This window comes from Tursiops truncatus, chromosome 5, assembly GCF_011762595.2.
Source record: "Tursiops truncatus isolate mTurTru1 chromosome 5, mTurTru1.mat.Y, whole genome shotgun sequence".
Taxonomy (NCBI): Eukaryota; Metazoa; Chordata; class Mammalia; order Artiodactyla; family Delphinidae; genus Tursiops; species Tursiops truncatus.
The window spans coordinates 107,760,544-107,782,361 of NC_047038.1; the positions used below are offsets into that span (position 1 = coordinate 107,760,544).

At 40.6% G+C, this 21,818-nt stretch overlaps 1 protein-coding gene across 10 annotated transcripts in view; it reads left to right on the plus strand.

Annotated features, from left to right (window-relative positions):
- SH3D19 (SH3 domain containing 19) overlaps positions 1-21,818 on the plus strand; it is a 135,208-nt gene that overhangs the window by 19,673 nt on the left and 93,717 nt on the right. For 6 of the 10 annotated variants that reach the window (XR_012332141.1, XR_004526733.2, XR_012332140.1 and 3 more), the window contains exon 2: positions 12,421-12,460. Coding sequence is in view for 4 of the 10 variants with exons in the window: in XM_019926572.3 (XP_019782131.1) it covers positions 12,421-12,460 (40 nt within the window). In the remaining 6 variants the exon portion in view is untranslated. Of the gene's footprint in view, positions 1-10,560; positions 10,749-11,720; positions 12,339-12,420; positions 12,461-21,818 lie in introns of those variants that run through there. The other 4 variants (XM_033857297.2, XM_033857299.2, XM_019926575.3 and 1 more) reach the window with 4 other exon arrangements.

Sequence of the window (21,818 nt, forward strand, 5' to 3'; positions counted from 1 at the left end):
GTGTTTCATTTACGGCTCTGTGAGGAGAAAGCACACAACACCTTACTTTGGCTTCTGACAACATTGAATAGGTCCTGTATTTCATCCCTATATTGCTGCATTTGTCCCCTGATCAAATGATCACTCTGTTTTTCAGACCTAATTTTTAACTGCCTGTGGTGCATGGGTTAATCCATGAATGATGTAAACAAACATATTTCACCACGTGCCCATGAGTCTGGGTGTGTAGTAGTGTGGTGATGACAGGCAAACCCAAGATATCTGAAAGTCTGGTGTGCATAAATGACACACCAGCTGCCCCAGAGCCAATTTCTGGTCACGTGGCTAATATATCTTATAGTTCTTCCTCCTCATCCCCCAATGTTTGTGTGTCTTAGCTGTCATGAAGAGTGGACTTCGCATTGCAATAAAAAAAGATAGCTAGTTGTATTTGAAAAGAAAATCAGCAACATCCAGATTGGTTTCCTATAAAAATATAATAATTCTCTGAGGTCACTTTATTCTTTTTTAAAAATTTCACTCCGAGGGTACAAGAATTAACAACAAACAGTATTCCAACAGAATTCAAGCTTGTCTCACAATCTGTTAATTTTTAAATGAATTGTCCCGCCCATCATGTACCTGTGTCTGTACTCTGTTGAGCCCATAAATTTCATGTTAGTAGCATAAGATTATTGAGAGCACGAGGTAGTGAATTGAAACTGTTTGCCCAGACATCTTGTTATAAGACGCCCAAGTCAAAATCTTCTGTATTCTTAGGAATTTATAAGAGGGCGTTTGTATGTTTTGTGGAGCTGAAGAAAACCTCAGAAACAGTTGGAAGGAATTTGAGGCCCTGGATTCAGTCTCTACACAAACAATACACCATCTGATGCTGAAATATAAGTGTGGCTTCTGGTGAACAGCATTTCTGCACATTTACCCTGTAGTTCATCAAACGAGTGGGACTGCCAGCCTTCTGATGTAGTGGGAAGAGCAGGGACTTTGGGATTCTTCAGATCCAGATTGAAAATTCATACTCCCTTTTAATTTAACTGGCTTCTCTGAGACTCTGTTTTCTCATCAGTAAAATGGAAAAGACTTGCATCATGGGACTTCTGTGAAGATTAAATGCGAATGTATTAAGAATGCTTCTAACATAGTAAACGCTGGGTGAATAACAGCTGTCATTGGTGGTGGAGTTGGCCCACTGGTAGCCAGTTCTCGAATTGACCTCAACTGTTTTTTGTGACTAGGCACCCACAGAAGTGAATCCCTCGTGCAGCTTCCTGTACTTCTTTGTGATCATTGCATTGCCTCCCTGCCCTCACTTAAACAGTGCATTTTTTCATGACATGAATATGTTTTTACTAATTCTGCAACTCTGAAGTAGCACTTCAAAATGCTTTCATTCCAAATCAAAATTATTTGAAGCCTTCCCATGGTAATGCACAAAATCTCTTCTCTAGGAATTAATAACAGCCGCCTCTTCCAAAAAAACAACAACAACACAAAGGCTGTCCACTTTGCAGAGGTGTTGGAGAGGTTTCATACCAGTATATTCAATGACAGATACTTAGGTTTCCCTACTGTGTGTAAGGGGCTCTGCCAGGCATTACAGGGAACGTAAGGCCCTGTCTTAGAGGAGCTGATAGTGGTGGAAGCGTGAAGACATAAAGAAAATTATAACGTGAGTCAAAATGTGATAAGTGCCAACAGCTGCGGGGCACTGTGTGTGTTGGCGGGGGTGGGAGGCCTGGGGGGGGTTGGAGGGAAAGCATTATTTCTGCCCATGGGAAACAAACAAGCTTCAAAGCAGAAATGGAAGATGCCTCTCGGGCCTCCTCTCACCCCGAGTTCCTTTGAAGAGTCATAACTGAGCCACACAGCTAAAGAGCAGGAGGCCACTGGGCATGCTCCTTGTCTGTGTTCCAGTAGCCTTTGAAGGTGCCTGCGTGGATGGTAGTTTGTTAACGGAGTGGAGAGGAGGGAGCTCGGCGGGCCCGAACTTGCAAGAAGCCGTGTGTTGTTGTACAGAGAATACATTCTCTACCCATCAGTAAGGTAACGTGGCCAGGCTTGGATGTGACCTTACCTTTTCTTGAGTAAAAGAATAAAAATGTTTTTCATCATTCTAGATTAGAGGCCAAGACTGCCCCACTGTGGATAAAAATAAGACTCAGATCAGAAAACTCCTCAACCATGTGGGAAAGGTTTGCACGTCAGAGTGAAGTGTGTGGTGTTTGGAATAATGTGATCTTCCCTTTGTTTCCTGCTTGCCCAGATAAGGGAGTCTCTTGATTCCAGTGGTTTCTGATATTTGCTCACTTTGCAGAGTCAGTTCTACCAAGGTAAAACCTTGTTGCGACATCTGTAAATTCATCCTGAGTTAAAGGAAAAGGAGCAGTAAGAATGGACCTTTAGGGCTTCCCTGGTGGCGCAGTGGTTGAGAGTCCGCCTGCCGATGCAGGGGACACGGGTTTGTGCCCTGGTCTGGGTCCACATGCCGCGGAGCGGCTGGGCACGTGAGCCATGGCCGCTGAGCCTGCGCGTCCGTGGCCTGTGCTCTGCAACGGGAGAGGCCACAACAGTGAGAGGCCTGCATACCGCAAAAAAAAAAAAAAAAAGAATGGACCTTTAAGGGGGAAAAGAATCATCTTTATTTTTACCCTAACAGCTGAAAAGGCAGCCTGTGGTTAGAGATGTTACCTATCCTTTGACATCTGAAATAACACATTTTAATCTTTGTTTTCTGGGTTCTTATAGAAGAAATCCATAGAATCCTAAAATATAGAGGCAGATTTCAGTAATTTCGTAAACAGATAAAATATCTATATTTAGTCTATTTAGTTTCTGTCCTTATATCACTCATTCATCCTTGAGTCTCAGAAAATGACTGTGAGGGCTTAACACCTTCAGGATGAACTCGGATTGGGAAAAGACTTCAAGGGGTGGGAGGGGTGGTGATCCTTGGTTGGCACCGTTTTTCATCCTGAAGGAACTACCTGTGTCTGCCTTTTAGTTCTCTTTCTCCCTTCTACTGCTTACTTTCGGGGCTTATTTATCACTTCTGTCAGAGGCTGCAATGGGAAACTGAAAAAAAAGTGAAAATCATATGTATTCATTTTTCGTAGTAGCCCTTGGTTCGAAAGTAGGGGAAGGGAAAGAGGCTAGAGCCGTTGGGTAAAGGAAGATTTTGGAAATGATTTATTAGTGCATTCCTGTCCTCTTCACCACTAATAAGCAAGAAAAAAATCCTACAGAATTTCAAAATCCATATTGGACAAAGGATGATTAACCTTTTAGATAATTCTACTCACAATATTATGAACTCTATGAATATTCGGTATCCCTCCTGTTATCATAATAGCAAACATTTATTGAGCATTTATCATGGTCAGCCACCATGCTATCCTCTATATGCATCTCTTCATTTAATCCTTGTTCACCTTGATGAGTACTACTGTGACATGTCCCCCTTTTACATGTGGATGCTGAGGCTTACAAAGGCCAGCTATCTTGCTAAGGTCATTCAGGTAATATACAAACAGTGGAGCAAGAACTCAAAACAAGGCCTGTCTGACCTAGAGTTCCTGCCCTTAACCTCTATCTAGGTTGTCATCCTGAAATAGCAACTGATTTCCCATTATGGGTATGACCCGGTAGTAGAGACCTGGAAGCACTACATGCACAAACCTTCTCTGTGGAACCTGTAATTCTAAAAAGCACAAATTCACCCAAACAATGCAAAATCAAAGATAATTAAGTGACGGGATTAAAGGAAGGACACATTTAATATAATCTTCAAAGATCAGGGTTTAACCCGATCGGGTTGGGGGATTTGTTCATCATTAGTTCCTTCTCCTTTTTGCGTTTGGGTACCGTGCCTGGCCCTACATCGGCTGGAGTTGAGTTAATTAGAGAAGTGCCATCTACATGTCAGGGGTGGCGCTGGACGTGGAGATGCAAATACTAGCTCTGTAAAGGGGCCTTGGGTTCCCAGGGGAGTGGATGGTGATAATGAAAGAACATTGTTCATGCTAAGGTACCAGATATCAAGTCTGATTTTGTACGAAATGTTTCCTCTTCAAATTAGTTTGGGAAATGCTAGTTAAAGTCGAACAAATTTTTTTAATTGTAATATTTCTTAGAGCCTTTAAGATACTAATATGCTTTGTGACTACCCCAGAGGTTTTTAGAATTTGGGAAACACTGGAAGCAATCCCTGTTATTGGGTCACTTTCTTAGGTTACCTTTCTTGTAGCATATCTTATTCCAGGTAAAATTTATGCCTCCTTTAGAAAAACCCTTAGGAGTGGCCTAATATTTTGAATATGGGTCTAATATTTTTAACTTGGCAGTTGGGGGAATAGAGATTTTTTTTTAACTAAAAGTTCTTTTTATCCCGTCTTAAATCACAAGTTTCACTTGCTGAAAAAAGTGAGATTTTGTAACAAGAAGAGTTCCAAAAGGGGCTTCCCTGGTGGCGCAGTGGTTAAGAATCCGCCTGCCAATGCAGGGGACATGGGTTCAAGCCCTGGTCCAGGAAGATCCCACGTGCCACGGAGCAGCTAAGCCTGTGCGCCACTACTGAGCCTGCGCTCTAAAGCCTGTGAGCCACAAGTACTGAGCCCACGTGCCACAACTACTGAAGCCCGTGAGCCTAGAGCCTATGCTCCGCAGCAAAGAGTAGCCCCCGCTCACCACAACTAGAGAAAGCCCGTGCACAGCAACGAAGACCCAACACAGCCAAAAATAAATAAAATATATAAACTTATTTAAAAAAAGAGTTACAAAAGTAATTATTAAGAGACTCACTAGGGGGCCTGAGGTGGGAGCAGCAGGGAGTGTTGAGGACACCTTGCTGCGAAGCCTGCTTCCATCTACTCCCCTCATCACCTTGCCTCCCAGGACCTGAGTGGCTCTGATGGAATGCCCATCTTCCAGAAGTCTCTACCGAATTCACTTTGAGGTGAACATGGGCACTGTAGATGGTGGCTCTGATGTTTCATCTGTGAAACTAACATAAAAACCTCAAGTCATATAAAGCCTCTTTCAGTAGTGAGTTGCACTCAACAATCAAAATGATTCAGTTTGGGGCTTCCCTGGTGGTGCAGTGGTTGAGAGTCCGCCTGCCGATGCAGGGGACACGGGTTCGTGCCCTGGTCCAGGAAGATCCCACATGCCGCGGAGCGGCTGGGCCCGTGAGCTATGGCCGCTGAGCCTGCGCGTCCGGAGCCTGTGCTCCGCAACGGGAGAGGCCACAACAGTGAGAGGCCCGCATACCACCACCAAAAAAAAAAAAAAAAGATTTAGTTGAACTATTTAAGGAAGAATTATTAAAAAGAAGTAGCAGCCTGTTATCAAATAGCTGATTCTTCTTCCAGTTCAAATGTGCTATGTAGTTTTTTTTTTCTCCTGTATGTAGTTTGGTTTGGTGAGAGCTACTTTGAGACAGATGAATAGACCAAATGTGGATTGTTTTAGGGCAGAGGTGATCCTTAAATCACTAGGGTGTTTATAAAAAGTAAAAATGTTTGGGAATTCTTAGGAAGACACATTTTTCAGCAGTATCAGATATATCAGTGAACCAACCACAGCCTAAAGAACGCAGCGCAGGAAAGGAAAGGGCTTGGGAGGGCATTGGGTATTACCATTATCAACAAACATTTACAGGGGGCAGTCTGTGAAGCAGAGTCTAAGATAGAGTTCTGCCTCATCAGACACACTGATAGGATAAGGGGGTAGACAGATGCCTAAAACTAAATAATACTACAGTATTATTTAGTATTGCTAAATGTCAAGTGAATTGTATAGATAGTACGAGAGTTCAGGTAGGATATGGTAGGCAGAATAATGCTCTCCCCTCAGAGATGTCATGTCCTAATCCCTGGCACTTGTGATCATGTTGTATTGCATGGCAAAGAGGAATTAAGGTTCCTCATCAACTGATCTTGATGTAACATTATTTTGGATTATCCCGGCAGCCCCAGTGTAATCAATAATAAGGCTTCTCCACAGTGGAAGAGGGAGTCGGAAGAAGAGATCAGGGTCAGAGATTTAAAGATGCTACATTGTTGGAGGAAGGGGCCATGAGCCCAGGAATGCGGGTGACCTCGAGAAGTTGGAAAAGACAAGGAAACTGATTCTTCCCTAGGACCTCCAAAAGGACTATAGCCATGCACACACCTTGATTTTAGCCTTGTAAGACCTATTTTGACTGCTCACCTCTAGAACTGTAAGATAATAAATACATCTTCGTTGTTTTAAGCCACAGAGGTTAAGGTGATTTGTTATAGCAGCAACAGGAAACTAATACAAGGGTGCTGAAGAGGAAGAAGAGTCAGGGGCAATTTCATGAAGAAGGTGGTTCTTGAGCCAGGCATGAAGGATAATAAGAAGAGTCATAACGGGAGTTCCCTAGTGGCCTAGTGGTTAGGATTCTGGGCTGTGGCCTGGGTTCAATCCCTGGTCAGGTAACCAGACCCTGCAATCTGTGCGGCATGCCAGAAAAGAAAAAAGAATAGTCGTGGCAGAATTCGAGTTGTAAAACTTATGTTCCAGGTACCGCGCTAAGCTCTTTATACAGTTTAATTCATTTATCCTCACAAAAACTCTACAAAGATAGTATTCTTCCCCATTTTGTAGATGAGAAAACTGAGGTGTAGAGAGGTTAAGTAACTTGTGCAATCACTACTCTGCAGTACTAGGCACTCCACCTAGTTAATAGCTGGCCTTTGAATGCCAGATGGCAGCTGACATTTATTACTATGCACAGGCAGAGTTCTAAGGATGTCACTGTCATTACCTCATGGAGTCCTCTCAGGGTCTGGGGCACATAGTAATTTGTAATTTTTCTGAGGCATGGACTTATCTGGCCAGCAATACGGCTGTATTGGAGGGGAAGAGACAGGAACCAGAAAATTCGATCAAGACACAACCATTCATACAAGTGCTGATCAGAACCTAAAATGCAGGTAAAGGCAGCAGGCATGGGAAGGAGAAAACAAGATTCCAGAGACAGTCTGCTTCTTTGTTGAAACATAACTTCCACATGGAAAAAACTTCCCTTCCCTCTCTAATTCCTCTCCCCCTGTGATTTTAGCCTGCTGCATTTGAACGAGTTGAGGCGCTTTATAATTAGAATTAATGAAAGGCGTCAGTATTGGCAGTGCTGTAGACCAGATGTTTCCACTTATCCACAGAAGCGTGGGCAGCGCTCATGTAAATACACCTCACTTCTCTCATGCAACCGTCACTCACAGATGTTGTCTTTCATTCCTTGGACCAAGAGAGTAGTAACTTTCTTGCTTAAGTTCAACAACAACAGATACATATGTATTGAAAACCTACCATTTAAAAGAGCAATATACTAGTCACTGTGGGAGTCTCAAAAGTGGCTAAAAATCAGTCTGGAAACACACCTGAATGAGGGTGGTGAAATGGAATTAGAAAGAGGAGGTGAGGGACTTCCCTGGTGGCGCAGTGGTTGAGAAGCCTGCCAGTGCAGGGGACACAGGTTCGAGCCCTGGTCCAGGAAGATTCCACATGCCGCTGAGCAACTAAGCCCACGAGCCACAACTACTGAGCCTGCATGCCACAACTACTGAGCCCATGCGCCACAACTGCTGAAGCCCGCACACTCTAGGGCCTGTGTGCCGCAACTACTGAGCCTGTGTGCCACAACTACTGAAGCCCACATGCCCTAGAGCCCATGTGCCACAACTACTGAGCCCATGAGCCGCAACTACTGAAGCTCGCACACTCTAGGGCCCATGTGCTGCAACTACTGAGCCCGTGTACCACAACTACTGAAGCCTGTGCACCCTAGAGCCCATGTGCCACAACTACTGAGCCCACGTGCCGCGGCTACCGAAGCCCACACACTTTAGGGCCTGTGTGCCACAACTACTGAAGACCCTGTGCCTAGGCCTGTGCTCCACAACAAGAGAGGCCACCGCAATGAGAGACCTGCACACTGGAACGAAGAGTAGCCCCTGCTCGCCACAACTAGAGAAAGCACAAGCGCAGCAACAAGGACCCAACACAGCCAAAAAAAAAAAAAAAAGAAGAAAAAAGAGGAGGTGAATAGGTATTAGCTGGTGTCAGTAATTTCTAGAACGAATGCTGGATTTTTTTCAAGTAGGCGTATTTGCCATTTTCTCAGCCTACATATAAGAACCATTTAAAGATTTTAGGAAAACCTCTGAAACTCTCATCTGAGATATATAAAATTCCATTCACGTTCTATTTGAGTAGAACCAGTTTTGCTATCTTTTAAAGAGTCATTAAAGTAGGATTTGTGAACCCTGCGTAGATACCCTGTCTTCTAATGGAGGGATTCATTGTTTTATTTATTCTGCTTATCATAAGTAAAGAGGCGATAATACCGTAGGTGCAAGGAATTCTTCAGAATGTGTGTATCTTTCAGTGAATACTGACTGGCATTGACCATTTTTTTAAAAAACATAAACTATTCATACGTACTCCCAAGCCGGAGTATGTAAGTAATGCTTTGGAGTCTGATCCAGAATCCCTTCACAGATAACGGTCATTCTAAAGAGACATGTTAGTATTCCAATATGAGGTACAAGACAGATTCCCACTCTGTGTATTTTCATTCCCATGGACTGTCTTCCCACTAATTTCAAAGAATGATTTCGGACCTTTTGTTGCCGACTTGAGCAAGTAGTGTAAGTCCCTACCCAATGGGGTTTGATTTTTCTCTCCAGTTAAGTGATCAGAGCCAAATCCTCAAAGCCTGAATGTCTAACAGTAGATTCTAATAAGCTCTGAGTTGGCCATTCTTAATCAAAGCAAAAGATGACGTTTGCATTTTTGTCATCTTCATTTCAAAGTGTTTGTCATATTATTAGATTCAAGATCACCCTGAATAATTAGCATCAGTAGAATCTGTCTAGCCATTCCCAAAAAGCTGTCCCTGCCAGAGTAAGGGCCTATCTCTACAATGGTGGTATACCACCTAAATATATGAACATTGGAATCATCATGTATGTCAGATTACTTAGAACCAGGAGTCATCATGGCAGGAAAATTTGGGTAATCTGGAGTTCTCACACAGACCCATGGAAACTTCCCAGCACTCTCCTGATTCTTGGTCCCCTTGATGTGCACGTTGCCTCCTTTCCGTGTCCTCACAACATTTACACACATCCAGGCTTCAGCACCCTTTGCACCAGTTCTGCCTACTTTCTGCCTTTGTTCTTCTTGCAGGGTATTCTTCCATTTTCTCAGTTAGCTTTATCAACTAGGAGACGTGGATGAATGGGGACAGGGAATGCAAGGTTTCTCGCTCTCCCTCTCTCTGTCTCTCCATTAGCGTGTGTGTGGGGGGTGTGACAGACACCTATGAAACCATCACACTTTCACACAGCCACCCAGCCATGCTGACCTTCACATTGAGAGTGTACTGCTCATCTTTGAGTGACCTAAAGATCATCACACTCTACTCGGTGGGCCCCCAGAGTTAGTGCATTATCCACAGCAAATGTGCACCATTTGGCAACTAAATTTTAGAGTTAGGGCATTCTTATCTTTAATAACTCTTTTCTTTGTGGAAATGGTGAGACTTTGGGCTAGTAAGTTATTTGTGTGAGTTCTAAGTATATAAAAGTTTGGGAAGCCTTTGCAAGTATATTCTAATTATTTAAAAATTAGAAACTCTGAAAAAAATTGGGGGGAGTGTGCCAAAGAGTATTTAATTAGAAATAAATAGAAACCATATGCTTAAAGCACTGTATGTAGTCAAGATGAAATTTCTATGTTTGCTACAGATCTGTTCTCATTTTTCGTAAGGGGATTTTAATCCAAATGTTTTATTATTGTTGGCAAGATCCAGATCCCAAATCTGCCCTCAGTGCTTTGTTTTGTTCAGTCTTAGCTTTTGGATCAAAATAACCACTTACTATTTTGCCAGAAATTCAATGTTACCGCTAATGTATCTCTTGACAATTGCACAATAGCCTCGGCTGTCATGAAAATTACTTTGCTTAAAATAAGTATATAAAAATATGTGTAGACACAGAGGTGCACAACATACAGACATTACATATTTATATGTTTTCAAGCTAAAAGATGGCTTATGGCAAAATGTGAAGTACAATTATTTGTACACTTTAAGAAAAAAGATCAAGCCAAGAACATGTATTTTAATTTGTTTTCCATTGCCAAGAGCTAGGGGCTGGGGAATATTGTGAATAATGGATAAATTACCCTTACCCTGAAATTATCAAATATGTGGGTCTTAGGAGTAATTGTGTATGCATATTTACATAGAAATGTAACACATGTAACACCAAGAGTGAATTTGCAAGGAAATGTTTAAAATGTCCTCCAACAGATTATCAAGTTATTGTCTCAGATTTTAATTACTTCTCAATAGGGAAGTACAGTGGGGAGATATTTGTATTTTCTTAGAGCAGAAAGTATTAAAGTGACTGTAGAATTTCCTGTTTTAACCAGGAAAGGAGAACCATGAGCCATTCACTTCCTGAATGGCCACATTCCAGCTGTGCAGACTGATCATAACACATCTGCCAATCAGAACAGGCCCTGGAGGGGAGCCCTCAGATGCTGGGTCTTGTTTACATGCATGTGACTCTGTTTCTCCCCTCCTCCTGGGTGTTGTACGACTAGGAAGATTTGTAGGGGAATTCGCTATTACATGCCTAAAAAAACTGAACGAAACTGGGACCGCAGCCACAGCAAATGGTGTTACGGGCAGACTTTTAGCTCATCCTTAGCCGCAGGTAAGACTTGTTGCTTTGTTATGAGGATAGCTGATCTACATCTAGGTGATGTGCACTGTATTCCTGACTTTAAATTTTTAGTACTCAACAAGTGAAAAACTCTATTTCTATTTAAGGGAGGGGTAAACCAAGTTAAATTAAAACAAAAGTTTTAAAAGCAGCAGTAGCACTCAGTGTGTAGAGAAATTGGAACCAGAAGCATATTAACCTTGTGCCTTTTGAAGAGCATTATATCTTAACAAACATGTTTTATTGTGCCTCTTCCTACTTGTTAGTGTTTCAGAGTACAGTGTCTTCCTGTGTGCTAACTCCTTGGTTTAAAAAGACATTTCTTGTTTATTATGAACCCATTCAGAAAGAATTTATATTCTTTCTATATGTAAATCTGATTCCTTTTCTTCCATAAATCTCTCTAGAAGTTTTAGAGAATGTCTTCGTTGCCTTTATGCTGCTCCATCAGCAGTAAAATTAAGGAAGAAAAAAAAAGAGAATTCTTGTCTAATCTTTGTTTCGCCATTAAATTATATCATGTTAGTGTTAATTCAGAAGATACTTTAGAGAACTGTATTTTGATAACATTGCATAGGATTTTTAAAAGTCATCGTGTAGGATTTAATTGTGGCTTACCCACTGCTTTCTTTCTTTTTTTTTTTTTTTTACACGGTACGCGGGCCCCTCACTGTCGTGGCCTCTCCCGTTGCGGAGCACAGGCTCCGGACGTGGAGGCTCAGCGGCCATGGCTCACGGACCCAGCCGCTCTGCGGCATGTGGGATCCTCCCGGACCGGGGCACGAACCCGTGTCCCCTACATCGGCAGGCGAACTCCCAACCACTGCGCCACCAGGGAAGCCCCTTACCCACTGCTTTCTGTTGTTAGTTTTTTCATAACACTGAGATCTTTTTACTTCATTTATTTATTTTTAAGCATGCACTGAAGAAAAAATAATTACTCAGAGTCAAAAAAAAGACATCCTGTGGGTTTCGTGGCTCTTTCTCTTGTATATAATAGTCTTCAGGCTGATTGTGACAACCAAACAAAGTCTCCAGGCATTGCCAGATGTCCCCTTGGGGAGGAGGAGCAAAGTGGACACTGGTTGAGAACCACTGCCTTGTGGCACATTAGACCTAATTATCTGTGAAACATGGAAATCCAACTTCTGAAAAGTTCTGGGTGGTAGAGAGTTAAGGAAGAGGCTCTACTGGTCTCTGGGTATTTGCAGATGTAGCTGACTGCTCATTTTTTCCCCCTCCCCATCCTGTTAGAAGCTTTTGCCAACCATGATTCATGGAATGATTTTTTTGAGCTGAGTAATTTGTGGCTTTTCAGTTTCCTTACTTTCTTTCCTTAGCTAAATTTGTTTTGGTTTTAGCAAAGTGTTTAAAACAGCAAAGATCTTTGAAAATGAAACAATACATGTAATGATATATTTTCTAAGTAGATGATTTTAACAAACTGTAAAACCCTTACACGCCTGTCCTTCTTTGTATCCTTCGTACCTCCTCTGTCAGACAAATCCTTTCAACTCTGAAGAAGAGCCTTACAAGGGGAAGACACAGCAACCTTTGAACAGTCCTTTGTGAAATCTAAGGGTACGGCAGCTGGGATGTAAGAACTTCTTTTCCAGGACGTCTAAAGAGCATTTTAAAATGTAACTGTCTTCTTTCTTTACAGATCGAAACGAACGAAATAAACCAGAGCATCGTTCTTCAAGGTATGAATTTATAGTATTTACTAGCTCTGTATAAAGCTTCTCATTTGGAAAATATTGTTTGGAGGGAGTGCAAGTGTCCCTTTTAGAAATACTGTATACCTGAATCCTCCGTAGCACTCAAGCTTCACAAGGGAAATACTGTTCATTCTCTGAACAAAAATTCTTTATAAAATTATTGACTACCTGGAAGACATATTTTATTTCGAGAATTCCTATCGGTGACAGTTATATCTTTGCAAAAAATTATTTTATCCCTGCTTCTTTCCTTTTGTGGTTTACTTTCCTCCTTGTTCTTTAATTGGTATTTTTATAAATATGTACTGCTTTTTTCCTAATTATAAAACTAACATGGGCTCATTGTAGAAATTTTTAAATTATTTTTTAAAATATAAAGCATTAAAAAAAAACAGCATGTCTTTCATCAGCTAGAAATGGCTGGCTACTGCTAAAAATTTGATGTAATTCTTTCTAGATTTTATCAGTATATATGTATTCCAGCTGAATTCTTTAAGTTCTTGTTAGATAGTTTCAAATGGCTGGGAAGGTTCTGTTACTTCAGCCTCTTTCTCGTGCTGTCTGAGAGTATGTCTCACAAGACCTTCACCAGCACTGAAGAGTATTTTTTTAAATCCTTGTCAAACTTATATGTGGAAAATTGTCTAACTTCCACTCCTAGGCAAGAATGACAGACCTGTATTCGATTTTTTAACCCAGTTCTGTGAAGGATTGTAATTTTTTAAATACTATTTTCACCTTATTCCACATTCCATCACTTTTTCTTTGCATTTTATATTGTGGGAATTGGTAAAATGGTAATAATACATTCACTGGGTTGAGTGGCCTGGTAAACAAATCCTGATGCTTTTTCAAGGTATCAAACTCTAGAATGCATTGACCTCAGATGAATAAAAATACAAAATCTATGAAAACTCTGTTAGTTAGAACAGCAATACATTTTGCAGAGACTGTCAATCAGAATAAGTTAGTGAGACCTAATCTGGGAGGAAAATGTAAATGAGTATTTGGGATATAAGGCTGATTTTTTTTTTCAGTTGTAATTCACATACATTTAAATTTACTCTTTTTGCTGTTTGATTCTGTGCGTTTTGACAAACACATACAGTTATATAACCACAACCACATTCATAGAAATATGTGTAAGAGTGATTTTTTAATACTTAAAAAAATAATAGAAGGGACTTCCCTGGCGGTCCAGTGGTTAAGACTTTGCCTTCCATTGCAGGGGGTGTGGGTTCAATCCCTGGTCGGGGAGCTAAGATTCCCACATGCCTCGCAACCAAAAACCAAAACATAAGACAGAAGCAATATTGTAACAGGTTCAATAAAGACTTTAAAATGTCCAATTCAAAAACTTATTTTAAAAAAATAAATAATAGAAAAAAAGACAGGGACTTACTTCCCTGGCGGTCCAGTGGTTAAGACTCTATGCTTCCAAGGAAGGGGGTGCGGGTTTGATCCCAGGTCGGGGAAGTAAGATCCCACATGCTTCGCGGCCAAAAAACCAAGATGTAAAACAGAAGCAATATCGTAACAAATTCAATAAAGACTTTAAAAATGGTCACATCAAAAATAAATCTTTAAAAAAAAGAAAAAGAGACAAGGTTAAGAGGACTTTGACAGCGTGCTTGACTGACATAAAGTTGGAAGGGTAAAAAATAATTAGGATGATAAAATCAGGATGCGTAAGACCCTTGACATACCAAAAGTTTAACTGAATTAAGCAATATGTGTTTTCATTGGAACAAATGTAAATCCTTACACCTAAGGCTGAAGGATCAGTGGAGCATGAGGAGATAGGGGAGATAGACCTTAACAATATGTTGGAAAAGATCTGGAGGATTCATAAATTCATCATGAGGGGAGTTCCCTGGTGGCCTAGTGGTTAGGATCCTGGGCTTTCACTGCTGTGGCCCAGGGTCAGTCCCTGGTTGGGGAACCGAGATCCCCCAAAAGCCCCGTGGCGGGGCCAACAACATCAACTAAATAAATAAATTCAGTCATCGTGAGTCAAAAATTTCATGTCATTGCCTCCACCTCCCCAGAAATGTCAGCATTGATTTAGTTATGCTGAAAGAACTCTAAGGTCCGGTACAAGAAAAGTGGGTAGCTCTAGGCCACACTTTTGATATTGTATCCAATACTGGGTCCACAAGGCCTTAAAAAATTGGCATACGCAGTGGGCTGGCTATGTTGGTATCACTTGGAGAACTTAAGAAAACAGAAACAGAGTCCCATGATCTACTCCAGAGATTCTCATCCAGTAAGTGTGGAGTGAGTGGATCCTGGGAATCTGTGTATTAAAGAAGTCCTCCAGTGATTCTGATGCAGAGCCAGGTTGGGAACCAACCACTGGGATAGAAGACAGCAGCTGAGTTGGGACAGGGACTATGAAAGAGACGAGCTGGGTAGAAATCAAAGCTAAGTTGCAGGAAGACTTGTGTAAGAAATTGGGTGAAGTTAGCCTCGGTTTGGAAGTTTGGGGAGGGGTATGGGACAGAAATAACTGGCTTCCAACACCTGGAGGGCTGTATAGAAGAGACTAGCAAAACTGTTCCTCATAAGTGCTGTTCCCTCTAAGAGGAACCGGGGAGCCTCAGAGGAATGGCTAATTCTAGGTCCTGGGAAGGGGAAAGTACAGGTAAGCTTGGACCCCTAGTGACAGAAAGTAGGAAGTGCTCAACTAATGGGGTCATGTCAAAAAGGCCTAGGAGGCAGCTTCAAGAGGCTCCCACTGGCCAAATCTGGGACAATTTGAGTAGCAAAAAGTTTTTAAACAATAGTGGATTCTAACACACTGGATTTTTAAAAATCCATGTAGAAGAAGAAATAGAATCAGAAAATTATCATTTTATAATTCTCAATGTAATAGTTGATTCAGGTAAAGATCACCAGTGGCTCCTAAAACTTGGGTAAAACAATTGCTGGAGGAGTAGATATTCACACTCCCATAAGATGATATGTAAGTTTTTAATTATAAAGGGGAAAATGTACCTTTTCAATGAAGAGATCTGGTGATCACATTCTTAATCAAGTGGTCAACTTATATACACGTCACCACTAGTGAGACAACCTGACGGTATGTGGCTCCAGCTGATGCTTTAGCAGTGTACACAGATATCACTTATGTAGTAGTGTTCCCGGCCAAAAAAAAGGTAATGTTATGAAAAATACAAAAAGGCTAGAAAAATATTCTAGGTTAAAAAAGGCTGTGATTTTTTTTAATCTGGAATTTTAAAATCCAGGTTTAAAGAAAAAAAACCAAAAAACACTTTGGGGAATTCCCCGGCGGTCCAGTGGTTAGGGCTCCATGCTTCCACTGCCGAGGGCCTGGGTTCGATCCCTGGTCAGGGAACTAAGAGCCCACAAGCCACGCAGTGTGGCCAAGAAAAAAATAAAGAATAAAAATAAAATAAAAGAATAAAAAAACCACTGGGGATAATTAAGAAAATTTAAATACGAATTTTATTTTAGATAATATTTGATTAATATTACTTTGTTTAGGTGTATAGTAGGAAAGCTGTTATGTGGGAGAATGTCCTTATTCTTAGATGTATGCAGACGTATTAGAGGTGATGCAGGGTTATGTTTGCAGCATACCCTCAAATAATTCATGAAGAAAAAAACAGCAAGAGATAAAACAGTAAATATGGGAAGATATTAATAATTGGTGAACAGATGATAAGTATATATGGGTGTTCATTGTACTGTTTCTTTAACTTTTCTGTAGACTTGAAATTTTCACAATAAAAAGTAGCAGTGGAGGGGAACGGTTCTGTGTGTTCTGTGGCATCCCAGAGGGTAGAATATGCGTCTGTGGGTGGAACCTTGAGAGGGTGGATTTCTGCACAATGCGAGGAAAGATTTCCAGGCGTAGCAGGCCAAGGATGGAATGCGCCATTCTGTAGGGGAACATGTCAAGGAAAAGCTGGACAAACTAGTGCTGGGATAAAATAGGAAAGATTGATGCATGGCTAAATCATGATTTTAGATGGCTCCAGCGCTTGATCATTCAGTAGCAGATAAATATCCAGGCTCAGGATACAACAGAAAACAAGAAAAAGTCTCCAGCTTCGTGGAGCACAGAGCGCCTATTGTTTGGGATTTACATTCCCAGTCTCTCATGTCAGGATCCAAGTCTTCCTAGTTCTGCTTCAGGCAATGCTTGTGGTACTGGGTCTTCAGCCTCTAATTTAAACTTTCAGGTTCTCAAGGACTCTGCTGCTGGTCTTGGTAACCCTCCCTACCAATTAGCTTTGTGCCTGGTCCACAATGAGCACTTAATAAATGAATATGGAATAATGGAATAAATGTCAAATGTAGCACGAAGAGAGAAAGGAAGTGCCAGTGTTTTTCCCTTGCCGGTTGGGAAGAACCTGACTCTCAAAAGCCCGCCCATGACTGTTATTGAATGTTTGTTACTACAGCAGCAAGGAGTAATGCCCTGTAAGAAAGGAGAAATGTTTTCCAGGAAAGGCCATCGTTGTCTGTCCAGGGTGTCTGCTGAGATTGGCAGCGACCTCCTCTTCCCCTCCCATCCTTAGCTGAGCCAGGCCACCCTGCCAGTCCAGCAGTGCATCAAGCAAATTAATACCTGCTGCATCAACAGAGCAGAAAGGAGAAAATATAAATAAAAGTCACTTAATTTTGGTATGTTTTTTGGTTCTCCTCAGGCCACTTGGCAGCAAGAACATGGGCTCAACGCCCAGCAAGGATAAGAGATGCATTTATTTGGTTTGTGTTTTTCTAAGGCCAAACACTCCTATAGCTTTCACAGTGAGAGGTGAATAAATCTGGGACGGCTGCCTGTTCTTTCATGTCGGTGCTGAAATAAGAAGGAAAGTAAAACTCTTGTCAAGTTAAAGGAAAAGTCTTATTAGGTATAGGTCAACACTAAGACCCCAAGCTAAAAAACATCACTAAGGCATTTTCAAGAGGCTTGCTGGGTGCTATTTGATTAGTTTGTTTTGTAGAAGTAAGAAATATCTGAATTCTTCTTGTCTTTTCGTTATTAGTTTAAATATACCATTTCCCAAATTGCTGTCCCATGGAACATTCTTTGTGGGATATCAGTTAGGATGCAAGAAGTGAATAATTAATGCATGCAAAAAGTTTGGAAATGGTGAGTTAAGACAAAATTAGACATATTTCTTTACTGAGAGTCTTTGATATACTGAAGTGCATTATAAAACTCCAAGTGAGAGACTTACTATAAAGGATTTTTAAAATTTGTTTGAATTTGTTACTTCCTTTCCCAGACACAGCTATTAATAACATCTAGAAAAATGTACTATGGAATGGCAGTTTGGGAAACTAATTGAGAGGGAGGTAAGAGCTAAAGATAATGAAGAAAGTTAAGCCCTGTGGCAATCCGTGCCAGCAATGGAAAATTAGGAACTCTTTTTATCACCCCACCAGCTCTGAATAATAGATCCCAGTGACTTATGGAGGCTGAAAAACCAGCTACTTTGCCTTAAATCCTTTACCAACTGCAAGGAAATAACTTAGAGCAGGAAAAAAAAAAAAAAAAGAAGGCAACAAAACAGAGAACCCTTAATCTATTTCTCAAAAATTATCATTTGAGGGCTTCCCTGCTGGCGCAGTGGTTGAGAGTCCGCCTGCCAATGCAGGGGACGCGAGTTCCTGCCCCGGTCCGGGAAGATCCCACATGCCACGGAGCGGCTGGGCCCGTGAGCCATGGCCGCTGAGCCTGCGCGTCCGGAGCCTGTGCTCCGCAATGGGAGAGGCCACAAAAGTGAGAGGCCCGCGTACCGCAAAAAAAAAAAAAAAAAATTATCATTTGAATATTAGTCTTCCTAAAGCCTGTCATAATCCCCTTTGATACCCATTTATAAAGTTCAATGGAATTTCAGTAAAAATCACAAAATTTTTTAAATATTAGACAAAATGATTCTAAAATTTATAAGGAAGAACAAGAATAACCAAATAACCAAGGAAACTTTAAAGATCAAGACCAGGAGGTAGACTCTTGCAAGTGTTTTGTCAGCAGAGAAACAGGTCAAGGGAACAGGATAGAGAGTCCAGCAAAGACACAGATGTATGCGCATGGTTCTGTGTCACATGCTGTGATGGAGCTAGCAGTACAGGTCAGCAGGGAAAGCGGATGTGTCAACAAGTGGTGCAGTTGATTACCCGTATTTAAAAATCTAGATGGAATTTGCTTTACTTTATCCTGTAGGGTAGAATCTAAAGACATACAAGTAAAAAAGTAAAACATTTTGAAGAAATACGTAAGGATATCTTTATGACTTTAGAGTAACGAATGAGTTCTTAGACAAGTACAGACCACAAAGAAAATGATAAATTTGACTCTGTGAAAACTTTAAACTTATGTACATCGAGACAGCAAAAGCATGTGAAAAGACAAGTCATGACTGCAATGCACATAGGCAACAACAGTTAGTGTCCAACATAAATAAAAAACTATGCATCAGAAAGAAAAAGACAAATAACTCAGTAAAATAGGGGCAGGGAGCTCAGAAAAGATGAAACCTAAGGAACCAACTAATATTTGAAAAGATTCTTTACCTTGCTACTACTAAGAAGATGTGTTCCATGGGATAATGAGGTACCATTTCACTTCCATTGAGTTGGTACAGGTATCTCAAAGATTGACAGTAACAGTTCTCAGAGGTTGAAAATAATTTGGTACGTCATATTTAGAGAGTAATTGAGCAATGTCTGGTAAAGCTAGAAATGCCCATACCATACAACCCAGCAGGTGTTATATACCCTAGAGAAATTCTTTCACCTGTGCCAAAGGAACTATGTATAGGAATGTTGAAAGTAGCACTCTTTGGACTGAGGGAACTACAGCTACGTGTGACAACATAGATAAATCTCAGAAACAGAATTTTGGATGATAAAAAGCAAGTTGTAGGGAACTGTATCCAATCTCCTCAGATAAACCGTAATGGAAAAGAACATTTAAAAAAAGAATGAGTGTATGTGTATAACTGGGTCACTTTGCTGTACAGCAGAGATTGCCACAGCATTGTAAACCAACTCTACTTCAATTAAAAAAAAAAAAAGCAAGTTGTAGAAGAAAAATAGGTACAGTATGATACCGTATATGTAAAGCAGAGGTCAGCAAATGGTTTTTATAAGGACATGAGCGTAAAATTGAGTGAAATTTTCTTTGATTATTTCTGAAAGAGGAAAACAAAAAGGAGGAAGTAATCAAGAATGTTCAGAGGGGCTTCCCTGGTGGCGCAGTGGTTGAGAGTCCGCCTGCCGATGCAGGGGACACAGGTTTGTGCCCCGGTCCGGGAAGATCCCACATGCCGCGGAGCGGCTGGGCCTGTGAGCCATGGCCGCTGAGCCTGCGCGTCCGGAGCCTGTGCTCCGCAACGGGAGAGGCCACAACAGTGAGAGACCCGTGTACCGCAAAAAAAAAGAAAAAGAATGTTCAGAAAAAAACATGATCAAACACTGCTCCCATTTCATTTCTACTCATAGTCTACTCCTGTAGTTCCCACTACTCAAAGCACTATTTATTGCTCTGTGGATTTTTATCTCATTTTGTTACCCAAGAGTTAAACAAGTAACACGTGAAAACATTTTTTAGTAGTATAGAAATATGTGGTGTCTGTCTTTATTCCACAAGCAACTATTATTAAAGGAGTCTGATGGTTCATTGTCTATCCTAGTCTGCTTTCTATGCACATACATAGTATATATTCAAATAATATTTACAATAAATGAGGATATATATATGTGTGTAGTGTATATGTATATATATATGTGTGTATATATATTCATATATATATTTATGCCAACTTGCCTTTTCACTTGTATTTTAGAAAGTTTTATCATGCCACTTTCCACTTCATTGTTTTTTTCAGCTGCTACATAGAATTTTCTAGTGTCGTTATATTATTATTTATTCAACCAGTCTTTTATTGGTAGCATTTGGATTGCTTATTGATAGCATAACAGGAATGATGCTGCAGTAAACATCTTTATGTTCATGCCTTTGTGTACATGTGTGAGAAAACCTCTTGCTTCTTACGAGATAAATTTTTTACTCGTTTCTGTCGAACTCCTATTCTCATTCACACTTAAATTTTGACATTTTATATACCCTACATTTCTGTTTTCTTTGCAAATCTCAGATGGCTTCATGGTGGTTTGGTCCCAGCGCGGGTTCAGTAGGGCCTGTTGCAACCACTGTCCCCATAATGGGCCTGAACTGTCACCCACACAGAGAGGTACGTGTACTCAACATGAAGAATATTTATAGCACATAGTTTGGTGCACTCACAGTTAATAGTTGATGATATTAAAACTCATAGCAACCACTTTATCATTAAGAATTTGAAAGGGTCTTGGTTTTCTGCATTGGTACCCTACTGTTGGTCTTATAAAGATGTTTAGGATTTTGACACTTTACCATTATCACATTATGGTTTAAATAGATTAGCTAAAAACAGAAGATTTAACTTGTTTTTGCTTTTCTCCTTTCTAAATATGTCTATTAAAATGTCATGCTCTGCTGGGCTTAGTTTAACTACTGTCATTCTGTAGCATTTCCCTACCCTTATGTTCTGATTCCCATACCTCTATAAACTATAACTTGTGTGTAATTACTTTCTGGCATTATGTTTTCTAAGCTATAAGAAAAACATTACTTTTGCTATAGCATCTCTAATGCTGTAAACAAGATGAAAAATTAAAGTGTATGCAGGTTTTGGGGGAAAAAAATCCTTTTGCAATGGGAGATGAGAAAGGATTATTAATATTTTATGTCATTCTACAGAGAATATATACTTTTTATTGTGGTTTTCAGAAATGTGACTTTAGCATTCCCCCCTAGTGTGATGGGAATGAAAGTGAAGCATTTATATGGTTTATCAGTTGGGTAATTGAAAAGTTTTATCAGCTGGCCTATCACTGCCCTAGTGCTTAGTGCGGGGGGGTGGGGGCCTCTCTGAAGCTGTTTCAAATTAAACTATCAGCAGGCAGTTAACTTTGGAACAGCAGCTGGTTCTGTGTTTGCTGCTTTTCTCAAAACTGGCAGGTGCGGCCCGCACTTCTCAGCAGTCCAGGGAGCATGTGGACATCCTGGCCCTTAAATCTTTTCATCCTAATTCTTTTCTCTCTTTCCCTTGGGTTATATTTTATATTAGTTCTTTACTTTTCTGCAGTATAATTTAGAAGCAGTTATTTACACAGTTCTACAAAATCTATATTAAATAGCTTTTAGTTGAGTGAACTTTGTATACATCTTTGTGGATCTCTATCTGCCCTTAGGTTATGATTTTACCCCGATTAATAAATATCCTTGTACAGCTAGACTTTAATTTTTTATTTTTTATTT